This window comes from Rhinopithecus bieti, unplaced genomic scaffold (assembly GCF_001698545.2).
Source record: "Rhinopithecus bieti isolate Rb0 unplaced genomic scaffold, ASM169854v2 scaffold_30846, whole genome shotgun sequence".
In the NCBI taxonomy this organism is placed as follows: domain Eukaryota; kingdom Metazoa; phylum Chordata; class Mammalia; order Primates; family Cercopithecidae; genus Rhinopithecus; species Rhinopithecus bieti.
Genome location: NW_016814438.1, coordinates 559,054 through 577,046, shown reverse-complemented (window position 1 = coordinate 577,046; position 17,993 = coordinate 559,054). Strand labels below are relative to the sequence as shown.

Sequence of the window (17,993 nt, the reverse complement as noted above, 5' to 3'; positions counted from 1 at the left end):
CTTTTTTGGTTCCATATGAACTTTAAAGCAGTTTTTTCCAATTCTGTGAAGAAACTCATTGGTAGCTTGATGGGGATGGCATTGAATCTATAAATGACCTTGGGCAGTATGGCCATTTTCACGATATTGATTCTTCCTATCCATGAGCATGGTATGTTCTTCCATTTGTTTGTGTCCTCTTTTATTTCACTGAGTAGTGGTTTGTAGTTCTCCTTGAAGAGGTCCTTTACATCCCTTGTAAGTTGGATTCCTAGGTATTTTATTCTCTTTGAAGCAATTATGAATGGAAGTCCAGATAGGTAGTTTTTTAACCTTTTTCCCCTTCCCTCCTTTTTCCCTCTTGTATTTCTCAGGATCTATTGTCCCCATCTTTATGTTCATGTGTACCCGATGTTTAGCTCCCATTTATAAGTGAGAATATGCAGTGTTTGGTTTTCTGTTTTGCATTACTTAGGATAATGGCCTCCAGCTGCATCCATATTGCTGCAAAGGATACAATTTTATTCTTTTTTATGGCTGTGTAGTATTCCATGGTATATATGTACCATATTTTCTTTTAGTCCACCATTGATGGGCACCTGGGCTAATTCCATGTCTTTATTATTCGAAAGCACTACAATTTTAATGACTCCAAACTATCCCCACATTCAGATAAATGTACCACAATATTTTAACTATTTCTCCATTATATGGAAGTCAGTTTTCAGTTGTGTTTTTTTAACATTAGAAAAATAATACAGCAAGCCTTGAACACAAATCTTTTCATGTTTCTCTGATTATTTCTTTAAGATAAAATCCTAGATTCGAATAATCAGGTCAAACAGTATTTTAAAGTAGAAAAATTCTAAAGATCAAAAAAATTCCTTGTCAGTAGAACATTATATATAAATGAATGTGATTATAATATTACTACTTATTTTCCTCTTTTTTATTATATATAACCCCATTTTGAGAGTAATTTTCATTTGGGAAATAAACTTTTAATAAAAGTAGGACTTTCCTAGAGACATTGTATTTATCATATTTGTAAAATGTCTTTCCATTTTGTGGATTCTCTCTCTGAGAGGAGACGGTGTGCAGTACATGAAACAAGAAGTCATTTGGCTAGAAAATGGGTTTGTGCTCATGGAGAAGAATCAGCAAATGTGAACAATTAGGAGAAAGAATGGTCCATGTCAGTGACATTCATCTGTCATGGAATCTGCCCAACTGCAAGGACACAGCAGCCCACCCAGAACCCTTTACAGGGTCTGCCCTTACCAGCGTGGCACCTCGAAGTTTCCATTGACTGCATCAGAGATCAACCCTCGGTTAATTAGTCACAATTTTCAGCATCTGAGAGTGTCAACCAGAGGTCTGCCTGTTCACATGGAGAGATTGCTGCTCAGAGAAGAGAGTTGCTGAGATCTGTCCCTGCAGCTGGCAGGCTCTGGGACAATTGTCAGGGGATTGAAGTGATTCAGCCATAGAGAGCAGCAGGCCGCAATTTCACTGACAGTTTTACATCTGTCCCTCTCTCTGCTAAATGCTGCTGGCTGGTACTAAAGACTTAAAAGGGAAGGCTGGAAGAGAACAATAAAGGGAGGTGAAAGCTCTTTAAATCATTTCCTTAGCTGAATTAAGATGAATCTCTTGTAAAGAACCATGATGACTGGCCAGACCCAGCTGATAGACTAGTTTTAATTGAAACACAAAAGCTTTCAGGGATGCTTTGGGACGAGAACCATAGTGCAAGTTATATTCTGTCTCTACCTACCTAGTTTCCATTGTGAATTTCCTAAATACATTCATTATTTTCCTCAGAGTGGGTCTGGGGACAGAGGAATGTATATTAGAAAATGCCAGAGCCACAGTTTCCTCCATATTGTAGTCAATTCAAAAGAAAAACAGTGGTTAAATGTTTCTAGGTTGCTGCCAAAGCTATTATTTCAAAGATACATTGATTCACAAAGTTTCGAGAATTTGACAGTGATATAGTTCCCCCACTAAATGTCCCTAAAACATCCCCTTTTCTCTTTTGGCAAAAGCAGATTTCCTATATCTAGCCAGAGTCCCAAGAGAATTCTTTAAAATCATACAGTTTAACCTTTCAATAAATACCTGGGTCCCTCATGCCCAGTGACTAGCCAAATACCTCTTGAGTGAAGGACTCTCTATCCCTTACAGAGTAGTGCATCTCCAATCTGAACAGTTCTATTGTATCAGTCAGCCTTTAGCTGTACCACAGTTTGAATGCCTGAGCTTTCTGCTTTTTTATTTTTGTGATGACATAGAGCAAATGGCTTCTACTTCCATATTATATTCCTTAACACATTGCAGATTTCTATTGTGTCCTTTTTGAGTCTTCCCGTTAGGGCACAAACATTCTCAGTAGGCTTGTTTTTCTGTTAATTCCTTCATCAAGTATTTATTGTCAATACTATGTGCTAGACGAGGCTCCAAAAAACAAAGATGAATACTACACAGTTCCTGCCTTCTACAAGCCCAGCTTAGAGGAAAGAGACTCAGAAATAGACAACTACAAAATAGCACAATGCATAACATAAGTAAGCATAAAACCTACAAAACACAGAAATGTGATCTATCTAAGGAAGGGTTGGGTGATAATTTAGTATTAACTTGAGCAAACACCGTCTGAGCCACATCTTCAAAAATGAGAAGAAATGAACTAGTCAAGGAGGCGATGTGAAGTTTCTGATAGAGAAAACAGCATACACAAACACCAAGAGAGGAATTATAGTGAGGTCTGTGCAGTAAAGAACCTGCAGTTCACTTCAGTATTCCTGGGAGGTAAAGTGTGAAGCTGGAAATAAAGTTGACAAGGTTAAGAGTTAGATCACAAATATATTTCTCACATGACAAAGTTTTGAGTACCCTCTCCAAACATGTTGACAATATCAGGAGAAAGTGTTTGGGTATCACCCAATCCCTGCTTGCCTCCTTCCCTACTCTCCTTAATCAAGAAATTATTATCCCTGAGATGCTAACTATAGTGAGACCAATACACTGTAGTTGATGTACTTAGGGCTTGACCCAAATTACATTGAAAATACTCATCCTCCCATTTTTTCTTTCCCAAACCTCTGAATCTTAGAGAACTGCCTCATTAAGTCCCCTAAACACTATCTCCTGATAGTGCAGTTGAGGTTATACACTACGTGAAATATACTGATCACTGGATGCCACAGTATCATTGCTTTTTTTGCTATGGCTTTGAATATCCACGAAGGCAGAAACCATCTGGCCTTAACCTCTGCAGTCTTAATTTAGAGTCAGTTGCATAGGAAATGCTCAACCAATACTAACACCGTCATTTGGTGTCAATAAGTATTTAAAATCCAAAATGGTTCCTCGTATACTCTGCTCTTGTAAATTTCATGATGAAGGTACGTCTATCCAATTCTTCTTGCTTTCTTTGTTCCAACTTTATTGTCTGTTCCTTGGTGTGGTATACCCTTTCTCACCTAAGGGCTTTTACACAAGTTCTTCCCCCATGTCAAAATGTTCTTCTCTATGTCACCAAGTCACTGTGTTTGGTTCTCTTAGCCACTCCTACACTCTGCATTTCCCCTTCATGTACCTTAAAAACTGACATATTTACTCCTGTAGCTCCAGGGCTTACTCTAGTGCCAGGTACAGAGGTGGTGTTTAATAACTTTTAAATAAATTCATGATTATATGACTGCTAATAAGTAATAACTGCTCAGTGAACACTAGACTTTTTCAAAGAGCAAACAGAATTAGAGAAGGCATCAGAAGTATAAAGACATGGGATTTTAGTTGCCATAGCTGAATTATTCATTTCACCCTTTCAACATATGTAAGAAATATACAATTGCAAAAACAACCCTCTGGAACTCAGTTTTATTAATTCAGTCAATAAAAATTGCTAAACATTACCTTGACATTTGCAGTGGTATAGCTATCAAGTTATAGCTGATCTTATCTTGACATTGAACCTTTCTGACTAACCAAGTGCCCTGATTAATTTCTCTGAAATAACTACCAAATTTGTAGTCCTCATCTCTTTTTACCCCAGAGTGGAAATTAATCAAGTGATCATAAATTTAGTAAGCTATATTTGTTGTAAGAATATGTAGAGAAATTTAATATCCAGTGATAAGGGACTGGTTAAATAAGTGATATGTGACGTTGATGAACATGACTAGCCATTTAAGATGAATAATTATAAAGACTGCCTAGCTATACAGAAAGGCCTTAAAATATAATGTGATTTGGAAAAAATTACCACACAACTGTGAAAACATATGTAGCTCTGGAGATGGGAGATGGGCATTAAAGGAGACTTTAGAAATAAGAAATAAATAATATGGTTTGTGGATTTGGGGGGATTTTTAATTATGCCTTACGTACAAATTTTAGAAAGATATACATATATATATATCCTTTAGATTTATATATATCCATATATATATCCTTATATATATCTATCCATATATATATCCTTATATATATATCTTTAGAAAGAGATAAAGAGATATATGTATATATGTATATGTATATACATATATATATACACACACACACAGGATATCAGTTACTATAATCTACAGGAGTAAGTGTAAAGGCTTTATTAGGATACAAACTACTCAGATTTACATGCTGCTACACTATTGCATGTCTTTTCTATTGTTATTGCAAATTAAAGTCTGTTTATTGTTCAAAAGTATCTCCCGTGCATTATGACTCTAGAAGAGGGCCCTGTCTTCTGAAGTGGAAGTTTTCTGTTACTTAGAAACACATTTATTTGACAGAGAAGTGATATTAGAGCAACAATACCAGAAATAAGAAAATGAAACACCCAAGTTCACTCTTCTATTAAATCAAATTCTTTCATGTAACTTTTTTCTTCCTTTTCATATGAATGTATAATTTTACAATTGACACTCTAAAGATTCTTTATATTTTTTCATATTACACAATTTGTAAGTTTTAATTCCTGCTTCATAAATGTGATTTTAATTGCTGCATAAAGGAAGCAATTTTAAAAGCAAAATATAATGCCTCTTGCATTCTTACAGTGCAGGAATAAACCTGAGTGTTTTTCCTGCCTTCCTTTTACTGCTAACCATGCACTTTATGGTTTAGCATACAAGACTGTTGTCACCTGATTTCCATTTGAGTAGTAACATGATAATGCAGAGTGCAAGAGGAACTAGGTTTTAGGTGACAGACACGTCATTTAATATCTGCTTTTTGTTTCTACAGGGGAATTCTGGCCTGGGATTCAGTATTGCTGGGGGGACAGATAATCCCCACATTGGAGATGACCCTGGCATATTTATTACGAAGATTATACCAGGAGGTGCTGCAGCAGAGGATGGCAGACTCAGGTAAAGATCTGAAACATTAGAATGATTTTGAAAGTAAATCTGCTGCATTAATGAGACACGTTTGTACCTTTGAAGAATAATAATTCTACAAAAGTTCTGTACTTGAAAGATTTTTAAGGCAAGCTTCCTGAAATGACTTTGCAGATTTCTTGCTACTGATTGAATTTCAATAGTATTTGATTTGTGTTTGTTGGTGGCTACCACACTGAACACTGGGCCAGGCCCTGTGAGGAGGGGATGAAGATAAATCTTTTGTTTGGATGAGGCCTTCAGTCTAGTTGGAAAGAACATAAATATGAACTAATGGGCAAATAATATAATTATCAAAATGATACACTGTAAGTAACATTAGCAAGTAAAGCACTGTTATAGATATTGTATGTATTCTCAGATTCAGCAACCGTTTATAGGACTTTCTCTAGGCATTTAGAGAGGGAAAAATTGAGTCTAAAAAAAAATTCCCTGGGAAGATTTTCTCTGAGTCTTTAATGATAATTAAGATTTCACTAACCCTACAAATCTGAGTGGGAACACAGAGAACAGAACAAGTTGTCCCTCAAAAAAAAAAAAAAAAAAGGGAAACCAGCTTGATTTGGGTGAAGAGCACAGAGTGACCTGACTCAGTGGCTCATGTCTATAATCCCAGTACTTTGAAGGCCAAGACAGATGGATCACTTGAGGTCAGGGGTTCGAGACCAGCCTGGCCAGCATGGCAAAACCCCATCTCTATTAAAAATACAAAAAGTCGCTGGGCCTGGTGGTGGGTACCTGTAATCCCAACTACTCTGGAGGCTGAGGTGGGAGAATGACTTGAACTTGATCCCAGTGAACTGAGATCATATCACTGCACTCCCGGCTGGGTGACAGAGTGAGACCTGTCTCAAAAAGCAAAAAAAAAAAAAAAAAAGGCACATGGTGAGGTGAGTTTAGGTTGGTGGAGGGAGTGTAGCCAGGTACTTCTCAGTGAAAGAGAGTAGTAGCTGCTTGAGCTGGGCTACTTTCTTTAAGGAACTTAATTGTGGGAAATAAGAGTTACCCTCATGGGGTAAATAACATAAAATGCTATGAGATCAAAATCTTAGCTAAAAGGCACTATAGATTGGAAAAATTAGGAGAGATTTTTCAGGAAGAATAACATGCCCTAATGTCATTTTAGCATCCCTACTAGGTTGTAAATCCCGTCAGGCCAAGCAGTTATATATATATAAGTGGCTCAATAAACTCTTGCTGAAGAAATGAATTTTTGGATAAGTAAATAAATAAAGTGTAGAAGAGGAAGAAGTGAAAATTAATGTGGGAGGTAAGATAGGAAGGATATAATAAATACAAAATATTTATGACAATTGTTAATGACTGTAAGGAAGAGTTTATTCAAGAGGAATCACTGCAATGGAGATTTTGCAGTAGGGGAGGGAGATTGGTCTTAACTCTGAATACAAAAAGCACAAGTGAAGATGTATAGCCAAAGAGCTGTGGAGTGGAGGTGGCAGTTAGTGCATGGAAAATTACTGAGAGAAAACGTCAAGGGTAAGGGGAATTCTGGCTAAAGGGACTTGGCAGGATTCTTGTTGAAGCCAGGCCAAGCTGATAAATTATCAAGGATATGGGATAAGGAATTTGATCAGATACCAAGGAGGAGAAGTTTTTGATAAACTGACTCAGCAGTATTCTTTCTAAAACTGGGCTAACGAGACCAAATAAAAAGCCTAAAGTCAAGGCCTAATTGAGAGTAGGACCCAGAGAAGCCTGACTCAAATTTAATCAAGGACAGAGTCTTATTAAATAACACAAGTGAAGTCCTGTAGGTAAGAATGACTTTAGCTTGCATGGAGCCACATTGAGGACTGTGACTTATGGAGCAGAAATGTAAGCTTCATAGCACTTCCTCAGTCTGTTTTTTCATTAAGCATATAAGCTACTTTGCTGTTTTTCTTATGAGTCAACCAAAAATACTTTTATTCCTTACCCAGTTTTTCTGATGTAGTGATTACTTTTGACAGCTGCATGTTTACAGCTTGAGGAAGAGAATCGCATTTTTTTTTCAGGCACATGTGCATCTTTTATCAACAAAAAAGATACTCCCACAGGAAATAAGCTTTTGACAATCGAATTTTAAGCTGAATTAACTAAATTCATTTCTGAATGAGGACATATCCCCACTAGAGTGAAAGGTTTGAAAAAGATGCTGTGTAATTCTATGAGTCATGGTGGGGATTCTGTTTGCTAACACTGGACCCTAAAGAAGCTCCATTTTTAAAGTTTAGAAATAGACTTGTTAGAGGATAATTTAGAAATTATCTCTAAATTATGATTATGGCAGGCCATAATCATAATTTTTAACCACTCTGTTTAACTACAAGAAGGGGAAAACCTCCACCCTTTAACCAAATTCTGGCTCTAAGCGTGAGATAGATTTTATGTTATATGTTTGCTCTACAATTAAGAATGAAAAGTGATATCTCTGAGAGTGCCAGCATTCTTTGCCTGCAAACTTGGTGGCAGCCCCATGCCTACAGAGGTAAAGCAAAGTTCTGCTGTGCTAGAAACTTCATTCTTTCATAGTTGTAAAGAGAATAATGATAATGAAAGCTGACATTTCTTGAGATTTTATCATGTGCGGGACATTGTGCTAAGACAGATACAGAGATGTCAGATGTAGACACACACACGTACACACACACACACAATCTCCTACTTCAGTAGCCATATAGGTAGGTACTATTATTGTGGCCATAATAATAAGGACTCAGAAAATTAAGGCTTAATGATTTTAAGGTCACCCAGCTAGCTTTGATCACATTAAAAATCCAGTTCTGAATGTCACTTAGGTACTCTCTAAACTCTCATGTGTTGGTAGAATTCCTACATCATGTGGTCTCTGCCTAAAAACTCCCAAAGGTAATGTTTTCACAATGTTAAGAGGTAATTCTGGCCGGGCGCGGTGGCTCAAGCCTGTAATCCCAGCACTTTGGGAGGCCGAGACGGGCGGATCACGAGGTCAGGAGATCGAGACCATCCTGGCTAACACGGTGAAACCCTGTCTCTACTAAAATACAAAACTAGCCAGGCGATGTGGCGGGCGCCTGTAGTCCCAGCTACTCGGGAGGCTGAGGCAGGAGAATGGCGTAAACCCAGGAGGCGGAGCTTGCAGTGAGCTGAGATCCAGCCACTGCACTCCAGCCTGGGCGACAGAGCAAGACGACTCCGTCTAAAAAAAAAAAGGGAATTCTGAATATTACAGAGTTTGTTATTTTTCTATTGAGCCACAATTTCCCTTTTTTTTTTTTTTTTGGCCTCTACCCATTGGTCCTTATTTTGGCTTCCTGGAGCCAGGGCCATGACCTGTGACTATGTGTATAAATATTGCCTACTAAGGTTGTACAGCAAACAACCTGCACAATTTTGTACAGTGCTTCTAACTAGACCAACAAAATTCACCTTCTCCCCAATCCACATTACAGCCTTTGCCTATGTACAGACAGCTAATAAGTATAGATTTTCAGTATTTGGCAGGTGGTCTAGTCCAAGGCATACATTTTATAGAGGGGAATTCTGCAGCTCAGACAAGTGACTTATGCTGAAGCATAAATCATTTGGGCATCCTATTTAACTACAATCTGAATGTCCTGACTCAAATAATTAAGATTCTTCGGTAGTGCTAAGAGACAGTAACACCAAAGCCTGAACTAAACCTGTATTTTTTTCTCAGTGTGACAGGAACACTGAGGCTGGACCAACAAGCCGTGAGGAGTATGTTTTATCTCACCATTAGTCCTTAAGGACATGGAAGAAGGACATTGTAATTAGCTCTGGAAAGATGTGGGTTCTAACTTCTGTATAGAACACAATTGACCTTGGACAAGTTAAACTCACTTAATAGCTGCTTTCTTATTTTGTAAAGTGGTGATAATAATACCTACTTCACTGAGATGTTCTGAGGTGGGATAACCGAACTCCTTAGCAATGGCAGGCACATAATTGGTGCTCAATAAATTTTACCACCGTTTTCCCCTTTCTCCTTACCTTCTCTGTCTGTCCCTAAGCAGTTTTTCCTCTCCTCTTGCCTCTGTTTCTTTCTTTTCTTCTCTATCCTCTATCCTTATACCTTCTACCTTTCCTTCTGCAGTCTCCTTTCACCCTCTATGTTCTTCCCTAAGTTTCCTGTCCCTATCTTTTCACATGCTTTTTTTCTCTTAGTCATAACATGGAATTAAAGACCATTAAAAAAAATAGGTATGATGCAAAAAACGGTTCTATACTCCTGTTCTCAAGTTCATAATGTAAGCCGCTCAACCTGCTATGTTTCCTTTGCTTAAAGAAAAAAAAAAAAATCCCTATAAATTAAACATAGTTTTCTTTTTTGTAAACAAATCCTTTGGTGTTTCCTTTGAGTTAGAGACACTTAAATTTCTTTAAAATGTACCTTTGCATTATAAATTGCTATGGCCTGAATATTTGTATCCTCCCAAAATTCATCTGATCCCCAATGTAATGATATCAGGAGGTGGGACCTTTGAGAGATGATTAGGTTCTGAAGGTGGAGTACTCATGCATGTCTTTGTAAGAGAGATCCTGACTTATATTAGTGCCCTCATAAAAGCTTCTTTGCCCCTTCCTTTATGTGAGGACATATCTAGAAGGTGTTATCTATGAACCAGGAAAAGGCCCCTCACTAGACATCAAATCTGACAGTGCCTTGGTTTATAGGCCATTTAGTTTATGATATTATATAATAGCCCAACAGACTACGATATAAATTATATTTTTGACGGTTAAATAACACTAACATTTACAGAGAAGCTAAGCTCCAGAGAAATAAGGTGATGGGTTTGCTCCAAGGAGAGTAGTAATCTGAACTCTAATTTGGTGGATATGTAATAATCAGATCAATAATAATAATAATAATATTAATAAAGACCAACATAGTGCTTACAATGTGCCAAGTCATTTTCTGGCACATTAGGTCATTTAAAGTGTTAAATGACTCAATAAAACTCATACTATTATTTATTACTCATTTTTCAGATAAGAAAATTGAGGAACTGAGAGGTTAAGCAACTTCCCTAAGTTTGTACTATTAGTAAATATTGGAGCCAGAATTTGGAGCAGTTTGACTCCAGTCTCTGTGTTTTTATTTTATAAGCTATAATGCAGAAAAACAACAACAACAACAACACTTAAAAGACCCACTGTGGTAAGCATCATTCTAAATGCCACTCCTAGACATGTACAGTAATTCATGCCTGTAATCCCAGCACTTTGGGAGGCCGAGGCAGGTGGATCACTAGAGATCAAGAGTTCAAACCCAGCCTGGCCAACATGGTAAAACCCCGTCTCTACTAAAAATACAAAAATTAGCGGGGTGTTGTGGCGGGCATCTAATCCCAGCTACTCAGGAGGCTGAGGCAGGAGAATGGCTTGAGTTGGGGAGGTGGAGGTTGCAGTAAGCTGAGATTGCACCACTGTACTCCAGCCTGGGCAACAGAGTGAGACCCCATCTCAAAATAAATAAAAAATAAAAATAAAACTGCCACTCCCCAAGATTCTATTCCATAATCCATAGAACCTGTGACTATAATGAGATGTCACTCCTATGATTTTTATATGGTATAATTTACCTTAAAATAGGGAGAGTATACATGTGAGCCTGGTCTAATTACATGAACCCTTAAAATTGGAGACTTTTCTCAGGCTGGTGGCAGAAGTTAAAGAGATTTGAGATGTGTGAGGTACTTGACACATTGTTGCTGACTTGAAAATGATGGTGGCCATGAGAGAAAGAATAGGAATGGCCTCTAGGAGCAGAGAGAGATTCCCAGGCTAACAGCCAGCAATGAAGCAGGGACCTCAGTTCCACAATCTCAAGGAACTGAATTCTGACACAACCACATGAGCTCGGAAGAAGACCCTGAACCTTAAGATGAGAATGCAGCTCAGCTGACATCTTGATACAGCCTTGTGAGAACTTAAGCAGAGATTCTGGCCACACTGTGCTAGACTTATGACATACACAAATAATGAGCTAATAAACAGATATAGTTTCAAGTTGATAAGTTTGTGGTAATTTTCTTTCTTTCTTTCTTTCTTTCTTTCTTTCTTTCTTTCTTTCTTTCTTTTTTCTTTTTTTCTTTTTTTTTTAGATGGAGACTTGCTGTGTCACCCAGGCTGGAGTGCAGTGGCGTAATCTCAGTTCACTGCAACCTCTGCCTTCTGGGTTCAAGCAATTCTTCTGCCTCAGCCTCCTGAGTAGCTGGGACTACAGGTCCCCGCCACCACACCTGGCCAATTTTTGTATTTTCAGTAGAATCAGAGTTTCACCACATTGGCCAGGCTGGTCTCGAACTCCTGACCTTGTGATCTGCCCACCTCGACCTCCCAAAGTGCTGGGATTATAGGTGTGAGCCACCGTGCCCAGCCAGTTTGTGGTAATTTTCTAGGAAACAAATCTAGGAGTCCTGGAATCATGAAAAAACTTCCTGTGTGTGCGAAATCATAGCCAATATAAAGTGACAGTGCAGACTAAAGGCACAGATAAAGTGAAAAGTGACTTCCTCCCTAAGTAGATCAGACTTCAAATCGAGTTCCAGTCTTAGTTGTTGCTGCAGAAAAGAGATATAGGGGAAAGAACACAATATTTGGAGTCAAAGACCAAGGTTTCGGGTACTACTTGCTAGCTATGTGACTTTGTGCCCCTTTTTAAGCTCTCTGTTCTTCAGTTTCCTCACTGGTACACTGGAGACAGGAACATTTATCTCAAGAAGATATAGTAAGATTACATGAAATAGTCTTTGTAATGGAATTATGTGAAAGGCAAGGTCTGCAACACAACCCCGTATCTACAGAGCCAGCTATTCAGCAGAATGCTGAACCTGAGTCACAAGTCTGTGGCAGTCAGTGATGGACAGTATGGTAGGCAAAAATCTAAGATGCCCCTCAATAACCTACATCCTTCTATAATCCTTTTCCTTTAAATGTGGACAGGACCTGTGAATATGATCGGATTCAATTCCATGATTATGCTACTTTATATGGCAAAAGGGACTTCACAGATGTAATTAAGTCCCCTAATCATTTGACTTTGATTTAATCAAAATGGAGATTATCCTGATTCAGACTGACCCATCTAATGAAACTTTTAAAAACAGAGAGATTCTCTTGCTGGCATGGATGAAGCAAACTTCCATGTTGTTAGAGAACCTATGGTGGGCCTGTGTAGTGAGGACCGGAAGGCATCCTTTAGGTACTAAGTACAGTCCCCAGCCTACAGCTGGCAAGATAGAAGACGTCAGACATATAGTCACAAGGAATTGATTTCTGCAGATTGCTACATGAGCTTATAAGAGAACCCCAAGCTCCCAAAAGGAATGCAATCCAGCTGACACATCAGTGCATGCAGCCTCGTGATACTCAAAGTAGAGGACTCCTCTGAGTCACGTCTGAATTCCTGACCTACTGAAATTCCGAGATAATAAGTATATGTTGCCTTAAACTGATTAATTTGTGGCAAATTGTCATGTAACAATAAGAAACTAATATAGACATATAAATTCTGGACCCTAAAATTCCCTTAAACTGGGCTGCAGAGTAGCTTGCTGGTGCAGGTCTCCAGTAACACTGTCACACCCAAAACTTCAGAAACACTGATCAGGCCTCATGACTGAACTTGGGACTTTCTAATACCTAAAGGCAAGAGACCAAAAGCACAATCAATCAAAAGCAAGGGGGGGACCCAGGCTGGCAAAAGTGGGGAATCTAGTCCCTCGGGTGGAGGGACAGCAGAGATGGAGACTGAGACCTGTTTTACATCTAATGGCTGGAGATGTGAATCTGAGCTGGATTGAGGGAGATAGCTAGAAACTGCAGGGAAAATGTGAGATGAGGGCTAAGTCAAGAGGCAAGGCAAGAAGAGCATATGGTGGTTTAGATGAGTTTCTCTGGACAGTGACCATTTTCTGATAGAACTTGTTTTTAAATAGAGCTTTATGGGTATGTGTGTTTATGGCTATGATATTTGTCCTTTGAGTAATAAATATAAAATAAAGAAGAGTAGACAAAGACTAAGCAAAATACAGCACATTCGTTTTTACACTACACAACGCTAATCACTAGTAACATTTTTGTACGTGTCTTTCTGATATTTTTTGCGTTTCAAACTTAGTTTAGATCATACTCCATATGATATTTAGTATTTGTTTAACTTCACTTAACCTTAGTTCAGAGACCTTTCCCTGTATCAATAAAAAAGCCTTTACAAATAATTTAATTGCTATAAAGTAGCATATTTAACCATTCACATTGTTAGGAATTTATTTTCAGTTTATCAACATTTTAAATATATGGGCATCTTTTGAAAAACATTATTAACCTTTTACCTCATTATTTCCTTAGGATATATTTCTACTAAGGAATTTCTGAACCTGATAGAATGAACATTTTAAAACCTTTTGATACATGTTACCAAATTTATTTCCAAAAATATTCTACCAAATTTTACTTTTACCAACAATGTTGGAGAGGTCCTACTTTGCAATATGTTGTCAGTGTATTTGTATTTTTAGTAGAGACGGGGTTTCACCGTGTTGGCCAGGCTGGTCTTGAACTCCTGACCTCAGGCAATTTGCCCACCTTGGCCTCCCAAAGTGCTGGGATTACAGGCGTGAGCCACCGTGCCCAGCCAGCATTACCTATCCTTAAGCAATATTTGAAAAGAACATTAGGTTTTCTTTCAGAGCAAAATAGATATACATCCATGATTTGAAGATTTTTATTTCTTCACTTATATTTGAATCATAAAAATGCCTCTGTGTAACTTGAAGTCCCAGAATTGCCAAGGACCAATATGCCATCCTGGGGAAGAGCTATCACATGACAGCCTCCACTTGGCAATGCAGCAATGACATTTTACACAAGAGTGCATTTATTAAAGGCATCCACAGCACAAAAGCAGCATGTAGAAACAGGCAGAAAAGATGGCTGCTTGCCAATTTCCTGACAAGTGACACAATTTAATCTCTTAGCCTTTAGCATAATCATTTCTACTCCCAGAAAAGATTTAGAAAATAAAAAGTTTTTTTTTCTTTAAATCCATTGCTTCATGCATTACTTCCATGTCTGTTTACAGGTAAGGTTGTCTTTGTTCTCACAAAAGTCAAGATAACATACATGTTTATTTCAAACAAGAATAATGATTATACTGAGGTTTGACTGTACTGGCAAAGTTGAAAGGTCAAGGACCAATGTTTCAAGAATGCAGTTCTTGTGTATAAACCACAACATTGTCCTTTTGGCTGTCCTTTGACAATTCATTCTTTTGCTTTTTCATTAATGTATATCCACTAACTCACTGATGATTTTAAAATAAGAACATGGTGAGAAAGACAGAAGGCGAGGGGAGGAAAAGGAAACACAGAGAGGGAAGGAAAAGAAGGAAGAAAAATGATTGGTAATCATCAGGAGATGAAGGCTTAGAAATGGAAAAGATAAAGCTCAACTTTACTTGTTTTTTTTGTTTGTTTGTTTTTGTTTTCTGTGCAAATGAGAGAAGCACTAAACAGAGGAAAGGGAGTAACTTCCAGGCATCACAGTCTGACACTTACTCCCAAGACCCACTTACCGATTGTTTAAGGAAATAAAAGATTTCTAGGAAGTGGAAATAGCGTAAGAGATTGCTAAATTCTTAGAGTACCTCTCCATATTGAATTTTCATGAGTTTGGGTGATTGCAAATAAAAAAAGCACACAAGTCACGACATCCAACCTGTCAATTTCCTCTGTATCCCAACTGATGGTTGCACTAAATGACTATGATCATCGTAAATGTTTTATTCAAAAGCAGAGACTTTTAGTGCCTCCAAATCCAAGTAAACTTTTATTTCATCATTATTTTGGGGTCAAAGCAGAATACAAGCCCAGCTGTTGCTCTGAACAGGAAGACTTTCATGAGAAGGGAGACTTTATTACCTAGTATAAATGATACCAGCGCTCTCTTTAGAAAGATGTATGATGCAAATCTCAATGGACTTATTCTTATGGATTATTTTTTCCATCTCTCCCAACAAAAATGAAAAGCATTGAAGGGTAACAACCCTCTCTTTTGATTTTCTCTATCCATAACATCAACCCTATTGTATTTATAGAGTACTTGGACAAGAAGAAAATCACCTAGCAAGTGGTTCAGTGGTGATTGCCAATCAACAAGTCCCCAACAATTTAGTATTATATTACACAAGAAAGTTTCTATACAAGAAGAATAATTTCAGCTGCACAGCTGGAAGAACATCAGGCACCCACAAGCAGTCTTTCACAGCTGGAAAGGCATCTCCAGCAGTTTTCCTATTTCTGTCAGCTACCGTATATTCCAAAAACTGAAATCCACCTATGAGTTGACTGAAATATTAATAACTTTGTGGCAAACATGACTTGTTGGATTTTTGGGTTTTTTGTTTTGTTTTGTTTTGTTTTGTTTTTCTGTAGCAAATTGTATCAAGACTTCTGGATATATACCTGCATAAGAATGTAATTGCCCCCCATCTCACACTGTAGACAAATATTAATTAAATGGTATCATACCTACATGTAAGAGCTATAACTATAAAAGTCTTAGAAGAAAATGTAGGAGGAAGTCTTTATGATCTTGGCTTAGGAAGTGGTTTCTTTATATGACACAAAAAGCACGAGCAACAAAGAAAAAATAGATAAATTGGAATTCATCAATTAAAAACTTTAGTGCTTTCAAAGGGCACTATCAAGAAGTTAAAAGATAACCCACATAATGAGAGAAAATGCTTGCAAATAATATATCTGATAAACAACTTGTGTCCAGAATGTATAATAAAACTCCTACAACTCAACAATAAGAAGACAAATAACCCAATTTAAAAATGATCAAGGATTTCATATTAGTTTTCTACTGCTGCTATAACACATTACCACAAACTTAGTAACTTAATGCGAGTTTATTATCTTATAGTTCTGGAGGTCAGAAGTCCAAAATCAGACTCACTGAGATAAACTTGGAATGTTGACAGGGCAACCACAGAGATTCTATGGGATAATTTGTTTCTTTTCCTTTTCCCAACTTCTAAAGGCCGTCTGAATCACTTGGCTCATAACCCTTTTCTCCATCCTGAAAGAGCATTGGTCCAACCTTTACTTCCATCACCCTATTTCTTCATTGACTATGACTCTACTACCTCTTCTTTATAAGGACTCCTATGATTATATTGGAAGCACCAGGATAATCCAAGAAAGTCACGTCATCTCAAGATCCTCAACTGAATTACATCTGAAAGGTCTTTTGTGCCACATAAAGTAACATATTTGCAGGTTCCAGGCATTGGGGCATAAATTTATTGAGGTGAGGGGCTTATTTGGCCTACCACAAATTTGAATATATATTTCTTCAAATAAGATATGCAAATGGCCAATGAGCACATAAAAAGATGTCCATCATCATTATTCATTGGTGAATGAACAGCAAATCAAAAGTACAGGGAGATACCACTTTATACCCTCAAGGATGGCTATGATAATAAAGATGGACAGTACAAGTGTTGGCAAGGATGTAGAGAATCAGAGCCCTCAGCGTGCCTGGTGGGATTGTAAAATGGTGCAGCCACTTTAGAAAACAGTCTGGGGGCCGGGCGTGGTGGCTCAAGCCTGTAATCCCAGCACTTTGGGAGGCCGAGACGGGCGGATCATGAGGTCAGGAGATCGAGACCATCCTGGCTAACACGGTGAAACCCCGTCTCTACTAAAATACAAAAAACTAGCCGGGCGAGGTGGCGGACGCCTGTAGTCCCAGCTACTCGGGAGGCTGAGGCAGGAGAATGGCGTGAACCAGGGAGGTGGAGCTTGCAGTGAGCTGAGATCTGGCCACTGCACTCCAGCCTGGGCGACAGAGCAAGACTCCGTCTAAAAAAAAAAAAAGAAAACAGTCTGGCATATACCCAAGAGAATTGGAAACATATGTCCACACAAAAACTTGTACACTAAGGTTTATAGCACCATTATTTATAATAGCCAAAAACTAGAAACAACCCAAATGTCCATTGATGGGTGAATGGATAAATTGTGTTATATTCAAAAATGGAATATTACTAGCTGTAAAAAGGAATAAAGTACTGATAGATGGCACAATATTAATGAAACTTGAAAACATGCTAAGTGAAAGAAGCCAGACAAAAAAGGCTGCATATTATACAATTTTATTTACAAGGAATTTCTAGATTAGGGAAATCTATGCAAATAGAAGGTAGATTAGTGGTTGCCAGGGGCTAGTAATGGATATAAGATTTCTTCTGGGAATGATGAAAATATTCTAGGCTGGGCACTGTGACTTATGTCTGTAGTCCCAGCACCTTGGGAGGCTAAGGCAGGCAGATTGCTTTAGCACAGAAGTTTGAGGCCAGTCTCTACAACGTGGTGAAACTCCATCTCTGCAAAAAATACAAAAATTAGCCAGGTGTGGCAGTGCATGCCTGTTGCTTCAGCTACTTGGGAGGCTAAGGTGGGAGAATCGCTTGAGCCCAGGAGATCAGGGCTGCAGTGAGCCATGATTGCACTACTACACTCCAGCCAGGGTGACAGAGCAAGACCAAGAAAAGAAAGAGAGAGAGAGAGAGAGAGAGAGAGAGAGAGA

The 17,993-nt window shown here is 38.2% G+C and overlaps 1 protein-coding gene across 6 annotated transcripts in view; it reads left to right on the top strand.

Moving 5' to 3' along the window:
• Nucleotides 1-17,993, top strand: part of DLG2 (discs large MAGUK scaffold protein 2) — a 2,095,027-nt gene that overhangs the window by 1,598,909 nt on the left and 478,125 nt on the right. For all 6 annotated transcript variants that reach the window (XM_017850883.1, XM_017850879.1, XM_017850882.1 and 3 more), the window contains one exon: nt 5,230-5,354. In XM_017850883.1, coding sequence (XP_017706372.1) covers nt 5,230-5,354 — 125 coding nt within the window. The remainder of the gene's footprint in view (nt 1-5,229; nt 5,355-17,993) is intronic.